This window comes from Phalacrocorax carbo, chromosome 2 (assembly GCF_963921805.1).
Source record: "Phalacrocorax carbo chromosome 2, bPhaCar2.1, whole genome shotgun sequence".
In the NCBI taxonomy this organism is placed as follows: domain Eukaryota; kingdom Metazoa; phylum Chordata; class Aves; order Suliformes; family Phalacrocoracidae; genus Phalacrocorax; species Phalacrocorax carbo.
Window position 1 is genome coordinate 130,276,182 of NC_087514.1, and position 18,348 is coordinate 130,294,529.

At 44.4% G+C, this 18,348-nt stretch overlaps 2 protein-coding genes across 2 annotated transcripts in view; one reads left to right on the forward strand and one right to left on the reverse strand.

Annotated features, from left to right (window-relative positions):
* Positions 1-917: 917 nt before the first annotated feature.
* On the reverse strand, positions 918-8,579 carry LOC135311790 (collagen alpha-1(I) chain-like). The gene is made up of 4 exons (XM_064441811.1): positions 8,449-8,579; positions 6,373-8,333; positions 5,110-5,242; positions 918-2,930 (listed from the first exon to the last, which is right to left on the reverse strand). The coding sequence occupies exons 1-2, from the start codon at positions 8,577-8,579 to the stop codon at positions 7,547-7,549; spliced, it is 918 nt and encodes a 305-aa protein (XP_064297881.1). The 3' UTR covers positions 918-2,930; positions 5,110-5,242; positions 6,373-7,546.
* JAZF1 (JAZF zinc finger 1) overlaps positions 8,206-18,348 on the forward strand; it is a 198,635-nt gene continuing 188,492 nt past the window's right edge. Inside the window, exon 1 of the mRNA XM_064444351.1 lies at positions 8,206-8,692. Coding sequence (XP_064300421.1) covers positions 8,578-8,692 — 115 coding nt within the window. The 5' untranslated portion in view covers positions 8,206-8,577. The remainder of the gene's footprint in view (positions 8,693-18,348) is intronic.

The following is an 18,348-nucleotide window of genomic DNA, read 5'->3' on the forward strand; positions in this document are numbered from 1 at the left end:
CTGCCAGGAGGGGGTGCAATACCGTGTGCAGACACTTCTCAGGGTTCATCGCCACCCCTTCACCACGGAAACGATCTCTCAAGAGTCAGGCTGAACCACCATCATCACTGTTCTGTAACATGGAAGGTGCACGACACAGCCTCTGCAGAATCGAGGATATTGCCCAAATACAAATAGTCCTTTTAATATGTTTATCAAACAAACCAACATCCCAGAAGAAGGAGGGAAAAGTATTTGGCTCCTGCTTTCCCAGACAGCTGGAACAAAAGAAAATCAGAACAAAACCAAAACAAAGTGAATCATAAATTCCCCACTGCCAATCTTGTTAGTTTGACGCTGCAGATCAGATGGAAGAACTGTACTCAGAAAACATTAATGCTGCAAAGCAGCTGTGAACTGCATGTAAACCCATGTAGGTGTGGAATCCCTCCAACTTCAGCTGGGGTTAGTTAACGGATGGGGGAAAGGAATCCATCTGCTTTCTATGATCAGGGCCTAAATCAGTGGTAGAAAACCTGTGGCATGGAGGTCAGGGTATGGCCAGAGTTACACATCATATACTCTGATCTACGCTTTTCTCTGAAATCCTACCCCAGATGAAAGCTCCAACAACTTTTACAGATCTATGAGAGTTTACTTCAGCTGAAAGAGTCCTTCTAATCTACTTAGTGTATTACTAATAATACACTAAGTTTAAAGATTTAATTATTCTTCATCCATATAAAAATTATTGTGACAATGCTCAAAGGAAAAGCCATTACCAAAAAAAGGCCAAACAGCAACATCTGACTACTAATCCAATGAGGAGAAACAATGACAACACTGTTACATATTGAGAATTTTAATTAAAATATATTTTTTCTATATTTATATATCAAAGAAACATTTCAGATTTAAAATTTAATATTTGTGTGTACTTCCAAGACAACACAATGTGAACATGCAGTTTCTCATACAATCTCAAGCTACAGCTAAGCTGCAAATGTGCCACACAAACCAGTTGAAGGCAAATTGTGAACCTGCCAATGCTTCTAAGTACATTTTTACCATCATTACGAGTCACATCTGTTAAACATGTAAGAAGCCTCTAACTGTATTCTTTGATGGATTCACACAGCTGTATGCTCCAAAACTATACAAAATGAAGTATTAAAAATAGATCTAGAACAAAAAAATCATCACATGTATGCACTAATGAACCTCTTTTAGAGAAAAGCTAAGAAAGATTTTTGTTTATTAATCCCCCCAAGTCTTTTTTTCTGGCACAATTTTGGGTGTTCAAATTATATTCCGGAAGATGGATTGGTACAGAGAATAAACTAAGCACAAGTAATCTGAACTCCAAACAAGAGCAAAAAGAAGTGAGTGAGCTCTTGCAAATAATATCTGTTCTGTTTGGTCCCTGTACAGGAGAAAAGCAGGAGTAAGGATTCTTGTTTCGCTATGTCCTTTGACGCTTTTGTCGGGCTGGCCATGGTCTAGTTATAACATAAACACAGAGAAGTGAGAAAAATAACTGAAGACATTGGGATTGTTATCTGTAGATATACACAGACTCTATTACAAAGATATAGTTCCATTAAGAGTTTTGTTAGAAAGAAACTGAAAACAAGTAGGGCTTAGGATATGCTTTTTCTTTTTCTTCTGTAAGATCTAGTATCTCTATGCCCTTGGAACACTGTTTTTTCTTTTACATACCGTGGTTTGTAAAAGTTGTTGTTGGACAGTGATACGCTTAGGCTGAAATATGGTCAGTTTGCAAGATGCAGATGTAAAAGCTGGGAATCAGAGGTGAGACACTTCAGCATTCTGCCAGTGCTTTATAATCCTTATTAAAACACCACCAATCTATCCTCTTTTATTTAAAGCCTTTCCTCACTAGGAGGTCCTGGCATCTAATGTAGAAGCATGTTAGCTTCTTTTGTTTCATATGAGACAACTAAATCAAGAAACGTTCTGAAGAGTGAGTAATGTCCAAGTTTGTTTCCAAATACTGCATTATGCATAAGTATTTTTGTTTGTTTGTTTATAAAGCAGACCCATGACTTTCTGAGACTATGATGAGTAGTTTTTTGTTTATGTAAAGCGGGAGCTTCAGCAGCTGTTTACAGATGAAATTCTGCAAAGTGCTGAATACCTAAAATCACACTGAAGACAGTGGGTGTACACAAGTCAGAATATACACAAAATGAGTGGGGGTTTAAAGTAATTAAGTATATCGTAGCTTTCAACCCTTATACATTCTTATGCAGATGAGGAAAAGGATAGATTTTGTGGAAACATGCCAACTTTTATTTTTTAACACAAGATTTAAGATGCAATAGACATTGAAAGGCATCAGAGGAATGCTTGAAGCCTTCACGACTATGCATTCCTCAGAATGAAATGAGGGAGCCTTTGGATTGTCTCGGCGCTTACTTTCAATGGGCATTCTTATTTTCTGCGATACGGACTTGCATACCTTGTCTAGGATGGCAAACAGCAAATACTGTCTCTGTGGAAGTGTTAGATCCCCATGCTTGACCATGTTTCCCATGTTTCCCTCATATAACTGTTCACATAGTTTCTCCCCATTCCTTTTTAATTTTTCTTAGTACTGTACTATTCACCTCATTTTGGATTCTTTGCACAGAACCATTTTAATATTCCATTTTAGTATTCCAGAGATTTTGCTTTTTGTATCGCTGTTCAATATCTACTTCCAATGATGCAATGTTTGTGGCTTTGAACAGGTGATTCTAAGCAAACCATGTGTAGCAATCTGCTCGGTGGTGGGGAGAGTCTCTTCAGAGGTCCTCAGCTGCTACTGGAGAACTACATAAATTTTCACTAGCTGATGCTCTTCTTTTGTTCAGAATTGTAGTGGCCATATTCAGACCTCACGATCCATGTGACGATAACAGGCATGTTATTTGTATCTCCAATTTAAGCTGTCACAAGAAATACATGTTTATTTGACAAACCACCCTTGGTGGTGATTGCAAGTGATTTGCTATATTCTTGCAGCAGAGCTTCTGACAGTTTGTTCGCCAGAGATCATCTGAGAGGTTTACTAATACGGGGCTTGCTTTCATTTACAAACGGATCTTATTCTGAACTGTGGATCTCCTTTCCAACGATGTCAGGCTCCCTCCACAGCCAATGATTGCCAAGCCTCCTATTAACAAAGTTACCCAATTCCCTTTTCCTAGAGACTGCAAACCATCCCTAGTGCTGTCAGTTAACTTTATGCCAAAGCCTTCTTCTCCCTAACCTAACTTCAGAATGTGAGAAAGGCATGTCTTTTAAGAACAGGAGGAATCCCTTGTGTAATTGCCTGCTTGAACACTGGGGATTCTCCGACCCTACATACAATTTAGCAAGTGGATTTTTGCTGGCGTCTACGCCTCAGTGCAGAATTCTCCCTGTCACCGGTACTTTTGGCTCAGTGAAGAATTTTTAAACGGGAAGTTCTCAGGCTAAACAGAGGAGAGACTGTTCTGAATTTGCAGGCTCTAAAATACACAGCTCCTTGTGACTGGGAAATCCAGAAACAAAGGACCTGGATTTTCTTGAGTAAATTTTGATTTGGGGCAGAGGAATAGACGAATAGGAAGGAAAACATGAGATGGCACAAAACCACGTGGGTTTTGTGCCCCATGTCTTTACACTCCAAATCACTGATGTAAGTTAGAACTGCCTTAGGATTGCTTTAAATCACCTTGTAACTACAGCATCCTAAATGATCTTCAGAGTCAGAGTGTAAGAGTTTGACACTGTCAGTTGTGATGACACTTCTCCAAGCAAAGAAAATGAGGAAGTGCTTGTTCGAATTCAGGATTTATTTTTGTGAAAATGACACTATCATCTCAACACGTTTTGGAATTAATTTGTCTTCTTTCAGTTGACTTCATGAACTGTTATGTCAGTAGATGCCATGAAATCCTGCTGCAAGTTGGGTCCTCAACTTAGGAAGCCAAAGTGGAAAAGGCAAAAATTTCAGAATGGTAGACTCCTGCATTTTTGAGATGCTGCAAAACCTATTAAACCAAAAGTTTCACTCTATAGTATTAACCTTCACTAAAGAACAAGTTTACCTTTCGTTGAGAAAAACTTACAAAATTGTGTTATTTTTCTAGCCAGTTATTTTTAAAAGTATATGTTAATTATCTCCAATTGAGTGAAACAACACAAAAGGTTTTACTAAAGTATTCCACTATAACCCATAGTAAGGATAAAGCAGGTTATTCAATACCTATGCAATTTCAGGTTCTTACAAGAAACCACTGAAACAGCTTGCATTTTATAATTCCAAGGCAGACTAACACTGTAACAACGGTTTATGCTATAACATTAGGTTAACTCCAAATTCCCTGAAGTAGACAAAATAAGACAAGAAAATTCCTTTTTTCTAGGCTACAGGTAACTGGAAATAGAGGCATTTTTGACCTCCTGTTTATCTGAAGCTTTGTCCTTCTGAAAATGTGGAAGTCTCTCAGAAAGTTCAGCTAAGCAGGATTTCTATCTATTGTTTTGGGGCATCTGGAACTAGTGGGGAATATAGTGCTTTCTCAGCTTAACATTTTGTTTTTCCATTGCACCCTGAAGCTACACAGTGCACTGCCAAGAGAAAACTAATTCAGCAGTATAAATTAAAAATAGGATTCTCGTGACACAAACTGCATAAATATGTTTAACTTGTATAATGATTCTGCAGTAATGATATGTCTCTGTTATGAAATCTTCCCAAATTGTGTGACATTTCTTATATGGCCAGTATGCAGAGGCAAGCAGAAATAAAATTATTAAAATTGTTATTGAAAAATAAATGAGTAATTTTTTTAGGGGAAGATGTTGCCAACCATTTCTTTGTAATATCTGATTACTCTTGGTTTATTTTTTCTTTAGAACAAACTTAAGTAGATATTTTCAAGTATGACTTCAATAGTGTAAAAATCAGAACCGCAGCAAGACTGTATTTTTAAAGTTTTGCAGATTCACGTCATCCTCGTGCGAGAACCGTAACAAACTTCTCAGTAACACTCCACTATTATAAATGCAGCTGAAAACAAGTGCTTAACCCATGCTTTAAACAAGACTCTGAAGCAATATTGGCGTTTCCTTACTTACTATTTGGCAGATGGGTGGTGTCTTCAACAAAAGTCTTCCTTCAATAAAGCCTTCAGTAAAAGGCATCCTCAAAGCACCAAGGGCAGCGACTACCAAGTTTTTCAAGTTCAGACCTCTAGCCTTCCAGGGAGCACTAGGACGGAATAATCAGCTTTTGGGAATCCAAAACAGTGTGAATGGCTGGTAGCAATCTATCCTCAGTTATGGCCCAGCAGTTACAGCAGTTAATAACAATATAAATACTAAGTTATTAGTAAAAATTGGTTATTAGAAAGACCAGCAGTCAAAAGTCATTGAAAAAGGTCTAAGGGCCAGACTGTCTAAGGAGATAAGGGATCCAAGACCATAAACCATCAGGTTAAGAAAGAAATTAATTAAAGTTACTCTAAACATGTTTCTTTCTTTATCAAAATGGACTTAAAATGAGGCATATGCATTTATTAGCAGAGAATCAGATGTTCTAGAAATCTATGCAGTCAATCAGCCCTATATGCAGGTCACAGGTCTGAATAGCAGTACATCCTTCTTCTGATATCCAGTCCTGCATTTGTCTGCCTAAGCTGAAATGGTTGTTAAGCAAGGGGTCTTAGGGGCCTTCAAAATAACTTCTTCAAAACCAAACAAAGCAGGGCCTACCAGCCATTTGAGCTTTTTCTCAGCTCCATTTATTCAAAGTATCCTTCAAGGTAGCTATTATCACCTCTGAAATGGATCTACGCACTTAGCCCTGGCTTGACAAATCACTTAGGTCTACTTCCCATTTATTTCTCCCACAGAATAAAAGAACAGGGGCAACTTCTGAGCGCTTTCTGTTAGTTTGCTAGTTTGTTGTATGGATAAATGTTGTTGATACCAACCCAATGTCCATCACAGTTTTGTTTCATAATAAATAGGCTTAAATAATGCATCTGTTGACCTTGATAGATCAGCCACATGAAAATCTTATATTTAATAGTCATTCTGATTAATCTTGGCTTCCTATCTTAGAAGTTTTGTTTGAATTATGCTGGTGATTGACACTGAGACATTGCCTACTCATATGCAAAAAATGTAAAATCTACAGTCCTGATATTGTTAACAGTGCTGAGGATTCATGCTTACCAAACCCACCATAGTTTGAAAAAGGCCTACGTGTCTGACCGCACAAATTAGCCTCCAAAACTGCAACTTACTAGGGAAGACACTTATCTTACCATTTTACTCCTCTTCCCCACCTGCTATTTATTGCTTTATGTCTTGATCCACACAGGTACTTGCACATACCTGATTTTGTAGCATTATTCATGACAGCAGCTTGTGTGGCATGAGTTTCCAGGATCACGGTCTTAAGCAAGCAGGAACAATTCCTCCTTCGCTGAGTCAACCCATAGTGACCAGTGGAGAAATCAGAAGAATAGTAACTTGTGAAGAAGCTATGCTTGAAACAGGTGGATGAATTGACAGATGTCCGATACTGAAAGCCTCTGTATTATTCAAAATAATGACACATTTTAATGAAATGCCTAACAGCAGCAGTTCCCCAATCCCTCTAGACTACAGGTTGACCACAGTCAACCCTGAAAATGTACTGTGGACTACCATGTGTCTGTGCTACCATTTTATTTTTTAAAAAGTATAAAATTTACAATATTGTTACAGTTCTGTGGTTCAGCATCTCATGGCTACGTGAGCTCTATTTACAAACTCTAGCTCTATGCGTTGAAGTAAGGAAAGGCTTCTTCATGTGGTATTTTTCTGGCAAGTAGGGTTTGTGCTTGGTTTGTTTTCTTTGATATAAACTAAATGGAGTGGATTCATACATCAAGAAAAATGTATTTGGATGAAGGCAAAACATTAGAAAAATATTAAAGTGAAAGAAAATTACTAAAATAATATGCAAGATAAAGCTTGTTTTGTCACCATGAATGATAGGTTCTCTGATATACTGGATACCTGGAAGTAAGATTTTTCATGCTTTCAGCAAATGGGCAAATACTTGTCTTTCCATTCACTAATCGCTCTACTGCAGTTTTAGGCTTTGCTATTCTTTGGCTCCCAGATCAATGCCAGGCACATCCCCACCTGCAATACAGTTAATAAAACAGGCGAGGACTTTCCTTATTCTTATGCACACGCTTAATTTTACAGAGATGAGAACAGCCTGGGACTGTTACCCATCAGCAGGATCAGTGGAATCGCTTATGTCTGGACAATTAAGAGCGCCTTTTGCAGATTGTGAGTTTTTTTTTAGTGACAGTTTTGCCCAAAATCATTAATAATATTGTAGAACTGTATAAATATGGAAAGAAGATATGATTATAAAACAGAAGTGGGAAAAAAAATAAAAAGAGCTTTCCTGACAAGTAATCTCTCACTTTTTTTTTTTCCTTTTTAATTTTAAATAAAGCTGTCTGCGAATTTGAGCCTAGGGAGACCTTCATTAAAATCAATTAATCAGTCAGCCTCTCTGCTGAATAGCTTTCTGGAGGCAAAAAGTCAATGCAGGGTTTGGGAGCGAGGCGTGCGCGACTTCTGCGAACTTTCCCCGCAGGGCCGCAGCCCCACGCCCCGCCGCCTCAGCGGGCACGTCGGCAGCGGGAGGCGGGAAGGATCCGGCCCGCGGGCTGTAACCGGCTGCTGCGAGCCGCGGGGGGAACCGGAGCCCACCGGGCGGCGGGGGACCCCGCTGCCCCCCGGGGCCTGGCCGGCCGCAGGGCGCGCAGGTGCCCCGGGCCTCCGGCTCGTCGCTGGGCAGGTGAGGGCTGGGTCTGGCGGCCTCGGCGCCCCTTGGAGAAGGGGCGACCGCCCTCGGCTTAGAGACCTCGGGCAGGGCCGGTCGCTTCCCCCCCCCCGCCCCCGCCGCCGATGCGGTGGAGCTGACGGCCGCGTTAGGAACCAACCCCCGGTGGCCGGGAGAGCACCCCGGCGCGGTCGCCACCTCCCCGGCCCAAGCACTGACCGCAGGAGCAGCGCCCCTCGCCCCGCCGGCCGCTACGGCAGCCCCCGGCCCCGCCGCCGCCTGCGAGAGGCTGAGGGGGAAAGTTAGCGGCGGGGCGCGCCCTCCTCTCCTCCCAACCCCCGCTCGGTGCCGGGCGGCCGCTTCCGCCGCCCCCGCGGCGAGGAGGCGCGGGTGTCCCCCGGCGGCGGCGGGCGGCCCGGGTGCCCTGCTCCTCCCGCTGCCGGCGGCCGCCGCCGGGGCAGCACAGCTGTTACAGAGCCGCGCTGGTCCCTCCTCCCAGCTGCGGCTGCCTCATCTCCCCCCACCCAGCCCGTCCCTCCCCTCCGCCGCTCCCGACGCTGCTGCTGCTGCTGCCGCCGCCGCCGCGGCCGCCACCTCCTCCTCCTCCTCCCCACCCCCACCCTCTCTCTCTCGCTCCCCATCTCTCTCTCTCTCTCTCCGTCCCGTTCCCCCCTGCCCCCGCCTCTCCCCGCCCTGCCGCCGCCGGCCCTGGCAGAGCAGGCACCGCAGGGGGATCTCGATGTAACACCATGACAGGCATCGCCGCCGCCTCCTTCTTCTCTAATGCCTGCAGGTTCGGGGGCTGCGGGCTGCACTTCCCAACCCTGGCGGAGCTCATCGAGCACATCGAGGACAACCACATCGGTGAGTGCCCCGCGGGGCCGGGGCCGGGGCAGGGGCCGCGGCCGGGGCAGGGCAGGGCAGGGCAGGGCGGGCGGCGGGGGCGCCCCGCGGCGGCGGGCGCGGGGGGCGTGGGGGCCGCGTGTGCGGCGGCGGTACCGGGGGCGCGGTGGTGCTGGGGGAGGGGGGGCACAAGGTGCAGCAGGAGCCGGGGCGCGGCGGCGGCCGCCGGTGGAGGGAGGTCGGCGGGTGAGGAGTGGCAGGAGGGGTCTAGCGGGCGACGTGGAGGACTCCTTGGGGAGGCGGCGTGCGGCGCGGCGGCGGCATGGGTGGGTGCGGGGGAGGCGTGCAGCCCGCCGGCCCTGGCGAGGGGGAGTTAGTTTGCATTGGCAGAAGGGAGCGCAGAAGCCCGGAGGAGGCGGTGGAGGAGGGAGGAGGACGGGCACAGCACGCCGCCTGCTGCTTCCGCCCCGGCTCTGGCTGTCAGGGCTCCGGGGAGGGAGGGAGGGAGCCGCCGCCGCGGCAGCCATTCCGCTTCCTCCTCCTCCCCCTCCTCCTCCTCCCGCCACCGCCGCCAATGCGTCCTGTCAGCGCTGTTGCTAGGTGTGGCGGGGAGGACGGGTCGCGCTCCGGCCGCACCGGCCGCCGCAGCGCGGGAGGCGCCTCTCGGCGGAGGGACGGCGTGAGGGAGGCCGGGGCCGGCGGCGCGGTGGGCGGGGCCGGCGGTGGCGGGCGGGCGGGCGGCCAGGCGGCGGCGGTGGGGGCCGGCGGCCCGCGCCGCCGGTGCAGTCCCCGGGGCTGGGCGGGCGGGAGGCGAGGGCGGCCGCGCTGGGACCCGCTGCCGTTAGCCTTGGAGCCGAGGCCAGGCCGCGGAGGGCGGGCCGGGCAGCGCCGCGCTGGATCATCACCTGTAGGCTCTCCCCCTCCCCTCCTCTCCCGCGCCGCGGCCGCCGCCCCCTGCTCCCCTCAGCCGCCCGTCCCGCCCGGGGCGCGGGGGCGGGGAGGACTCCGGGCCTGCGGGGCGATGACTCGTCAGTGCCTTCCCGGCGAGGGCGCCTCATGGGCGGCGGGCGGGAGCGTGCGCATGGGCCGCCCCTCGACAGGGCGGGCGGCGCCCAGGGGAGGAGGGGGCGGTGCGGCTCCCGGCCGGCCGCGGGCGCCAACTTTTCCCTCTCCCCTCCCGCCTCCGGCGGGACCGGCCTGCCCGCGCCCGGCCGGGCCTGAGGCGGGGCGGCGCGGAGGGTCGGCCGGCACCGCAGCGCGCCGCCCGCCACGGCTTCCAGCAAAGCTGCTCGTCCCCGCGCCGTCCCGAGGCGGGCACGGCCCTGCCGCCGCCCCGCACCTTCGCTCCTCGGCCTCGGCAGGTGTGCTGCCTGGGCTTCTAGGCTACGTGCCCCCTGAAGCTGCTCCACTTGCGCTTTTTGCTAATAAAATACAGTGCTTAAACTGTCAAAATTTGAGCTAATTCTTTCAAGCGGACGAAGTTTTAAAATCGGGGGAAAAGTACAGAAGTTTTAAGTACCGGGGGACTGGAGACTCCCTTGTTTCGCTATGAGGAAATAACGTGCTGCTACAGAACAAATTAGGCTAGCACGTGTTTCGGTTTATTGGGTTTTAATAGGCAGGCCCAAATACCTGAAAAAAAATCTCTAAAGCTTAAATTGCAAGTGTAACGTTACGCTAATGTTGTAGGTCAGCAAGATGAAAGGTCTAGTTCTCATAATTATCACGATGCCTAGTATGAGGTAAGAAAACCACATACCACAAAACTGTGTAATTTATGACTCGACGTGGTACAAGCATACTGTTGTGATATTGTTGGGTTTTTTTTTGTTTTGAATCTCAGATGATTAGCTTTTCCTACACCATGCATCGCATTATACCAGAAAAGCTTAGGGGAAACAGTTTTCCCAAAATGAAAGTTCATAAGTCATCTTGTGTGTCCCTCAAGTGGATTATCAGCCCCCAGGTGCCACAGCCCACAGCGTGTCAGAAGAGATACAGTCCAGCCCATGTGGTCTGTGTGTTGCTGTTTAATCCCAGATCAGCGGGTCTGAGACCTCTCTGCAGAGAGGAGGAATTGTTGCTAAAATACTTTCATTTCCTAATAACTGTATTTTTATTTCTATAGCCAGCACTCATTACTTTTTCGTTTCTCAGAGTTAAAGTATTACAGATTGAACACACACGCACACACATATTTAATTGAGCGTGTCATTTGCCGAGACTTGCAGGACAGGACTGCAACTTTGCATGTACGATGTCACACATGCACCTGATTGAGTACAAACTGGTGCAGAATGACATAAGGTTGCTCGTGCTTCATCTTTAATGTTTCACCTCAGTGTGGTGGTAGGTTAAAGTTGACCTGCTTGTGAATACAAGTTGCAGGTATGTTGTGTTACTCACCTATATCAAACACTCAAAAAATCTGTAGGGAGTTGCACCAATGACACTGAGTATGTATCCCAGATCGCCTGTGGAGGCTCAGCTTTACGGTTTGGTGCATGTGAGGGGCTCCTGGATGAGAATCTATGAAAACTCACCAGATAAGCGCTCAGTCAAAAGATGAATGTTTTCCGAAAGCAGCTGGGGAATAAAGTAAAAGTCTGAATGGGAGCCTATGTTGGAATTACTTTCTCAGTAAGTCAGATGCAAACAGTGTCCAATTTTTGCTGTTGTTATACAGGTCTAGAAATGTGTGCTGAAATTTGTTGCTTTAAAAACTGGCTGTAGTTTTTAGCATGCAGAACGAAGACTAACATGCTGTATAAAAATACATTGCTTTGGATATTCTGTGTGTGCTGAATAAAGAAAGCTTGATTGAGTTATATTCCATTATTAGTTTAAACTGAAGTGGGTGATTGCTAGGCAGATGGTATTACAACGCAGATAACAAACTTGATGCTGTAAACAGCTTTTCGTGGGGAGGCGTGTATGGCCTGGGCTCTTGATGCTCTGGCTGCTGCAGTGCTGCTGCTCTGCCACATTTCACAGGATGGGTTAATAATCATTCACATCACCAGTGGAGTGCTGGTAAGAATTTGGTCATTTTCAAGAGCTGTATTGTGTCTCTGAAAGTGGGAACAAATACTTACCAAGGGTTTTTTTTTTTTTTTTTGTTTGGTCAGCCTTGCAAATAAAATTCAACTTAGTATAGGGAAACACTGTTGTGGCTTTCTGGGGACAGAATGTATTTGGTTTCTGTGGGATTCTGTAGTTGCTTTCCTTACTCATAACATAACACTCGTGAATAATTGTATGGTAATGAAATAATTCAGTGTATGGTGGTTTGGTTTTTTTCTTCTAGATCTTAGTGGCTGCCTGATAAATTACCAGTTACTTGAAAAAGTATCGGTGGAGATAACCTAGGAGAGTTGTGCCCATTGGATGAAATATTCAACTCTCATATGTGCCCATCAGCATATCAGCTGCTTTCTGGGTTTTGCACTTCTGTATTGAAGACTTGTGAAGCGGTAGGCTAGCTTGGGAGCCCTGCCTTGTGGCCTTTTGCAGTGTCCTCTGCAACGAGACTACGTTTTGCAGGAGGTGCTCTTTAAGTCTGTAGCAATACTATCAAACAGTGTCTTCACATTTTCTGTGGCTCACAGTTGAAAACAGACATTGATTTAGAACTGCTGGTGAGTAAATGTTTCTCTGTGAGCCAACCCAAAACCCAGCCCTGAACTGTTGTGGCAATCTGGCAAATTTTATTGCATTTCTGCAGTCCTGGTAGTGTCTTCAGCTGTGATATTAGGAACAGCACCTCTGGTTCCACAGAGTGTTTCTGAAATTACATTTAAGTCTTACCTTGGTATAAGTAATCTTCTGGGGCGTTTTCAGCTGTTCATAGAAGTCCAGAGAGTCACTTTGGTTTCTGGGTTTTTTTTGGGAGCTTTCACCCCTCCCCATGATTTGATTCTCCCTCAGTCTGCCCATAGTTGAACTGCATCCTTTAGAGTGTGTGTGGGTCAATTAGCTCCTTAAAGCTAGTTGCTAATATGAAGTTTACTCTGATGCCAATATTTAAACTGAATCTCTTAATCAGATTTTAACAACATCAATATATTTATTTTAATTTTTGATTTGTATTTATAGTGGAAGCATATTTTTAAACACATGTGCAGAGGAGGTTGTTGCTTGTGAGAGCCGCTCTTTGTTCGCTTGGTTCGTGATGAGTACTGACATGACGCACGCACCTGTGTAGCCGTATGGCTGTTTTGAGCCATCCTGCTTCTCTGAGACTCATCGAGCATTGCGGAAATGGGCGTGAACGAATGGAGTGTCTGAACATACAGTGGTGGATGCAAAGAGGTGGAAGAGTGGATGGGAAGAGATACAAAAAATAAATCTGAAGACACTCTTACCTTAGTGAAAGTAGAGTTTTGTTAATTATGTTGAAACTGAAACTGCTAGAAGAATTTGGGAAGACCATCTGCTTATACAGTAATTACACAAACTAAGATGATCTACTGTTGCTGAACATTTCATCATAACTTTGTAAGAAGTCCCGGTGTTGGATAGCTTCCAGTGAGGTATCTGTGTAGTATTGCTGTCAGAACTGGGAGCTATGATGCTTCTCATTAAAGTTGACCGATTCCCAAATATTAGGATGGATCCTGCAACAGAACAGTACTTGCTGTGGGAGCAGAGGCAGCTGCTTTTCTAAGTGGTAGGATTAACAGGAAAAATAAAACTTCTTCCATAAAAGAATAGTTGCAGAAGACAGACTGAAATCTGACATATAAAATACTACCCATCTAGAAAGTTCCGGACATATGGAGGGGGAAAGAGGCTTCTGAAATTCTGTGTCTGGTGATAACTTTGACATTTGCTACCTTCAGTGACATCAATTCTTATTTAATATTAGGCAGTCAAGGGGCCAGATTCCACAGCAAAGAGCTCAAGTGGTTTAATAATCCATTGGCTGAATGCATGCAGTTTGCTTAAGGTTGGCCCGTTCAATATTTTCTCAGAAATGCTAATAATGGTTGTGCTGTGTCCTCACTTTGATAGTAAAATGTGTTGAATTACAAGCTGGCTGTGTGGATGTGCAAAAATGGCATTTGGTATTGCTAAAACGTGTGTTTCGCTCCCCTCTCCTGTGTGGCCCAAACTTCTACCAACATGTTGGATAAACTGCCGTATGACATAGATGACAGCTTCTATAATGGAGACCACAGTATATTGTGTAAAACAAGCATAAAAAGATGCAACCCTTTTATGTTGCTGAAGTTGAGGATGAGGGGCTACGCACCAGCATTTTTGGAAGGCCTAGCGAACTTAAGTCTGTATGAGAGATTTTGTTCACTTAAAGCTGAGCTTTTAAGATGACTGTTTAAGAACATTAAGTGGTTACTGTCATGTAACTCTCTTACCATTTGCTCAATGTGTACTTTAACGTTTGCAGGTGAGACTGGCTGTTTTGAAGAGGTGGGAGATCTTAACACAAGGAAGGCTTTTTACGCTGAGAACGATGTGGCAACGAGTTATATGGGATGCTTGGTTCAGTGTCTGGAAATCGGAAGACAGACCTGTGCTTAGTTGCCAGTAACTCACATGAATGCGTGGCCTTCCAAAATAAACGAACAATTACTTATATTTACCTCATCAGTAGTACTAATTATTGTTCATGGAAAGAAGCTTTCTACGTTTTTGGCTACATTTATCTTAAGTTCATCCTCTGCCTGGTGTTTCTATAGCTGCAATTTTTGTTATTTCTTGAAAATGCATGTCATGGTGATGTGGAAGGATGTATGTTCCAAGGATATTGGTTATTCATTTTGCAAGTTGGTGTGGTGAGGAAGGCTGTTCTATTTCAGGGAAGCTTTTCTATCAGATAGAGTCTTTATGGACTAACAGTTCTAATCAGCACCTTTTTTCCCCACTTGTAATCTTGAGCAGAGCAAAATTTTTGATTATTTTCCAGTTTCAAGTCTGGTTTCCTTCCCTCTTTGAGTTTGAATTTAAGTTGTGATAGAATGTAAGTGCAATATTTGTAACACATTCTAGGTTCTATTAGTCATCTGGGGTAAATGGAATCACCATCAAACTTTAACTGAAACGTGATTTTTGATAGTTCTGTGATGTGAAATTTGTTCTTGTTCTGAGATTACCAAGTACATCAAGGCTAAGCCATAAAGTGTTTTAATGGGGTAAAGCTGGAGCGGTATATTTTCTAGGAAGAAAGGGCTGAAAGCAAACATCTGTGGACATGCTGCAAACTAATTTTTCCTTCTTAAGACGGAAGGTTTGACATAAAGCCAATCGGGATCTGTCTCTTTCCTCTGCCGGCTTGAGTGTCTTTGGGTGAGACCTGTTGCAGGGCTGCGTCCCTACCATTGGCAGGGATTGCTCCTCTTGTATGCCAACAGATCTACACAAATACAAGTCAGAAACGAAAAAACTGAAGAACCATCAGGTAACCTGTAGCAGTAGCGTTATACTTCACTTGTGCAGGGCATACTTACCTTATGTCTACTCTTCAGGGTGTGAGAGGATGTTTTCATAGCTTACCTGCAGTCCTTACAAGAACTGTAGAATAATCAGGTGGCTACCAGTCAAATTACTGGGTTTTTTTCACTTCATAATTTCTTGGGGAATGTGAAAAGACCAGGAATCGTGAAATAAAAAATAATTTGAGGGAGAGGTGGTGCTAGAAGATGAAGAAACATATCTGTTCACTCTGGAGACAATCTTACCTACCATTCATTCCTCTTATAATGCAAATACAAACAAGTAATCAGCAATATTTTGTGTCAAGCTGCAGAATACTTTAATGCAAAAGCAATAAGCACTGGAGGCCAGCTGCTTCCAGTGTACTGTTTATGTTGCTCCTGAATGTGCCCCCCTTTATTTATAATTTTTTTTTAATAAGGTGTGTTTCACTGAGAATTAATTTTATTTGTCTCTAGTAAGCACCAGTAATTCAAAATTTGGATCATAAACATCTAAGTAGATACTGGCTATATACACTTCGAGAAAGGCAGAGACAAAGATTTTAGTGCTAATTTGAAACAGCGGCAATTACAGGATCGATTTGATAAATCAGCTATGTTTAACAAAAAAGAGTCCTTGGTTTTAAGGGACTGTCTCAGTGAATAATTTCACAATTAAAATTAAACAACCAATTCCTGTTACTCAGTGTCTAATTCTGTCTTGAGACTTTTGGAAATGCTTTGGCGGAGTACATATGGTTTATTTCACTTTTCCTTAGTTACGTGAGGCTGGAGCAATATTCTGATCTATAGCATAGAGGAAATATTCTGTTTTATGGTTTAATGATTTTTTTTTTTATTTGCTATTAGTATTCGCATTTTTCACCCTGGATTCTTGGGAGGCTCGTTCTTAACTTTGTGCTGTGATAAACAAGGGGAATGGATTTCTTCACCAGAGATGCTGATGACACCGCAGTGCTGTTTGTGTCTCTGATGAGTGCCTAGGATGGAGTACATTACTACTGTGCAGCTTCATTTAAGATACTGTAATTCATTAAAGAATGAATTGGCTTGAATACAGGTGTTAGTTCTATCTTTTCAATGTTCCATCTTGTGTTACAAACGATGGAGTAGACATAGAAGAAGGAATTTATCAGTTTGAGTGGGATTTTGAAGACAAGCCGGTCAGTTCTCTGTGGCCAAAAAACGAGAATTTAATTGTGGATGAATTTTGAAGCATTTCTTCTGATTTTGAGAAAGATTTCACTGTGTGCTAATGGAGGCCATCTTATTTTTTAAGTTTTTTTTTGTGAAAAGCAGAGCACTTTCATTTTGAAATGTTTGCATTGCTGAAACTGCTCCGACAAAATGTTTTTGTTTTTTTTAATGTAGGAAATATTTGGACACTTCTGAGATTTGCCCCTGCCCCTTTTTCTCTGACACTGCCCCCCCCCCCCCCCCGCCCCGGTCAAACTTGAGTGAGTTGCAAATGTTTCTGTTCCTTCTGGAAATTAATTTTTGTCCCAACATATTTTGACAGATAGTAAATATTCATTGCATAAAAATGGAACTGCTGAATATCTGAGAACGCTGTGGAAAGGAGAAATAGTTGTAAAGTATCACTTATTTCTTCAGCTATGTGTAATGCAGTTGGCATCTTAATTTCTGGGAATTACCCAGTAGAAGCAAGTGGAGCTGTAACCCAGGAACTGGGAGGTAGCAAATCTAAGATGCAAGAGATCCAATTTCACTGCTGTATGAGATTGGCATGGGTACATGAATGTGAACTCTCAGCCCCTTATGTGGTAGATGACAGTGACTTTCAGTGAAGAAAACAACACTATGTCATTATCTCAGTCATTTGTTTTGGTGCAATCCTGCTGTGTATCTTCGTCAGAGAGTGTGTGTGTATATTGGTGTTATGGAAGTGACCTCAAAATTAATTTAAAGGCTTCAAGTAGACTTCAGATGCTTGCCTGCTTGAAGGTGAAAGCTGTATGTATGTATGAATTACTGAGGTCTCCCCATGCTTCCTTGTTTCCAGATCAAAGGACGGACATTGATCCAAGTAAATTTGGTCACGAACTTGTAGGGAAACCCTGGAAGTTTACATGTTTTCCTAGCAATCTGTTGGAGAAGTGTAGAAATTTCTCTAACTTGCTGTCAAGTAGAGGAGTGTCTTCTACCTCACAAGCATCATTGATGGTTGTAGTGAGTTAAACTGGGTGATCTGAGGGTTGTTAAGGTCCCAGGTCTGGTGCAAAAATAAGTGAACCACTCATATACTCATCTCTATTTCAGTTTGGGGCCAGGGAGCTTTTCTTCCTGTTTATCCTGTTAAGCTCTTGGGGTGCCAGCAGAGCCTTCCTACCAGCCATCAGGTCTCCATCATCTGAACCTTTTTTTTTTTTTTTTAATAGAGGGAGGGGAAAGATAAGTGGAATTCTAAAAAAAAAAAACAACCAAAACCAAACCACAAATAACTGCTTTTCCCAATACATTTGTTTGGGCCATATTGCAAGAGGTCCCGACGCAATGAGTATGCAAATGTGAAAAAGAGGGACTTGTGGAAGGGGAGCAAAAAAATCTCTGCAGCAGCAACTGCACAGAAAGGGGAAGAGGCTCGGGAGTATGCTGCTTTGTGCTCTCAGGCTGGGAGTTATTTACCCAAATGCAGAGTACCATGGATATGGCAGGGTGGCCCAGGCAGTTGACAGCTTCATTGACAGTAACAAATTCACTAAAAATTGTTTAGAACTACTATGTTATTTGGAGGGAAGAGGAACGCTAAAAGGTGTTTAAAATAAAATCCCATGGTTGCAGCGCCTTCCAGGGAGGAACTAGGATGATCTGGGGTCCTCTACTGTAGTTATAAGTGCTCTATGCTCCTGGGAAGAGATGGAGCAAGGTAGTGGTGGTGTTGTGGAGGGTGGGAAGGTAATGCTGCGTGGGTTTTTTTCGTATGTGCTTTCATTTCACAGGACTACGCTAGGCAGTCTTCCTTCTCCCAGGCTCAGTGTAACCGCTTGCTATGCTTCAGGGAGACTTTCTAGCTGTGCTGTAGGACTCTGTCCCCACAGTCCTAGCATTGGTAATAATTGCATTTTCCTTACACCTCAGAAAATCTGTTAAATTGACTAAATACTCCTGAACTATGTCAGTGTTCTTAGAGACAGGAAATGCCTACCCTGTAGCTTTATCAGTCCTCATGCATTATCTTCAGCAGCCATCTGGAATCTGGAA

Coding starts and splice junctions, on each gene's coding strand:
- LOC135311790 (XM_064441811.1), bottom strand. CDS start 8,579: ATGGTGTTACATCGAGATCCCCCTGCGGTGCCTGCTCTGCCAGGGCCG. Junction 8,334..8,448: donor TGGGGAGCGAGAGAGAGAGG/GTGGGGGTGGGG, acceptor GAGATGAGGCAG/CCGCAGCTGGGAGGAGGGAC.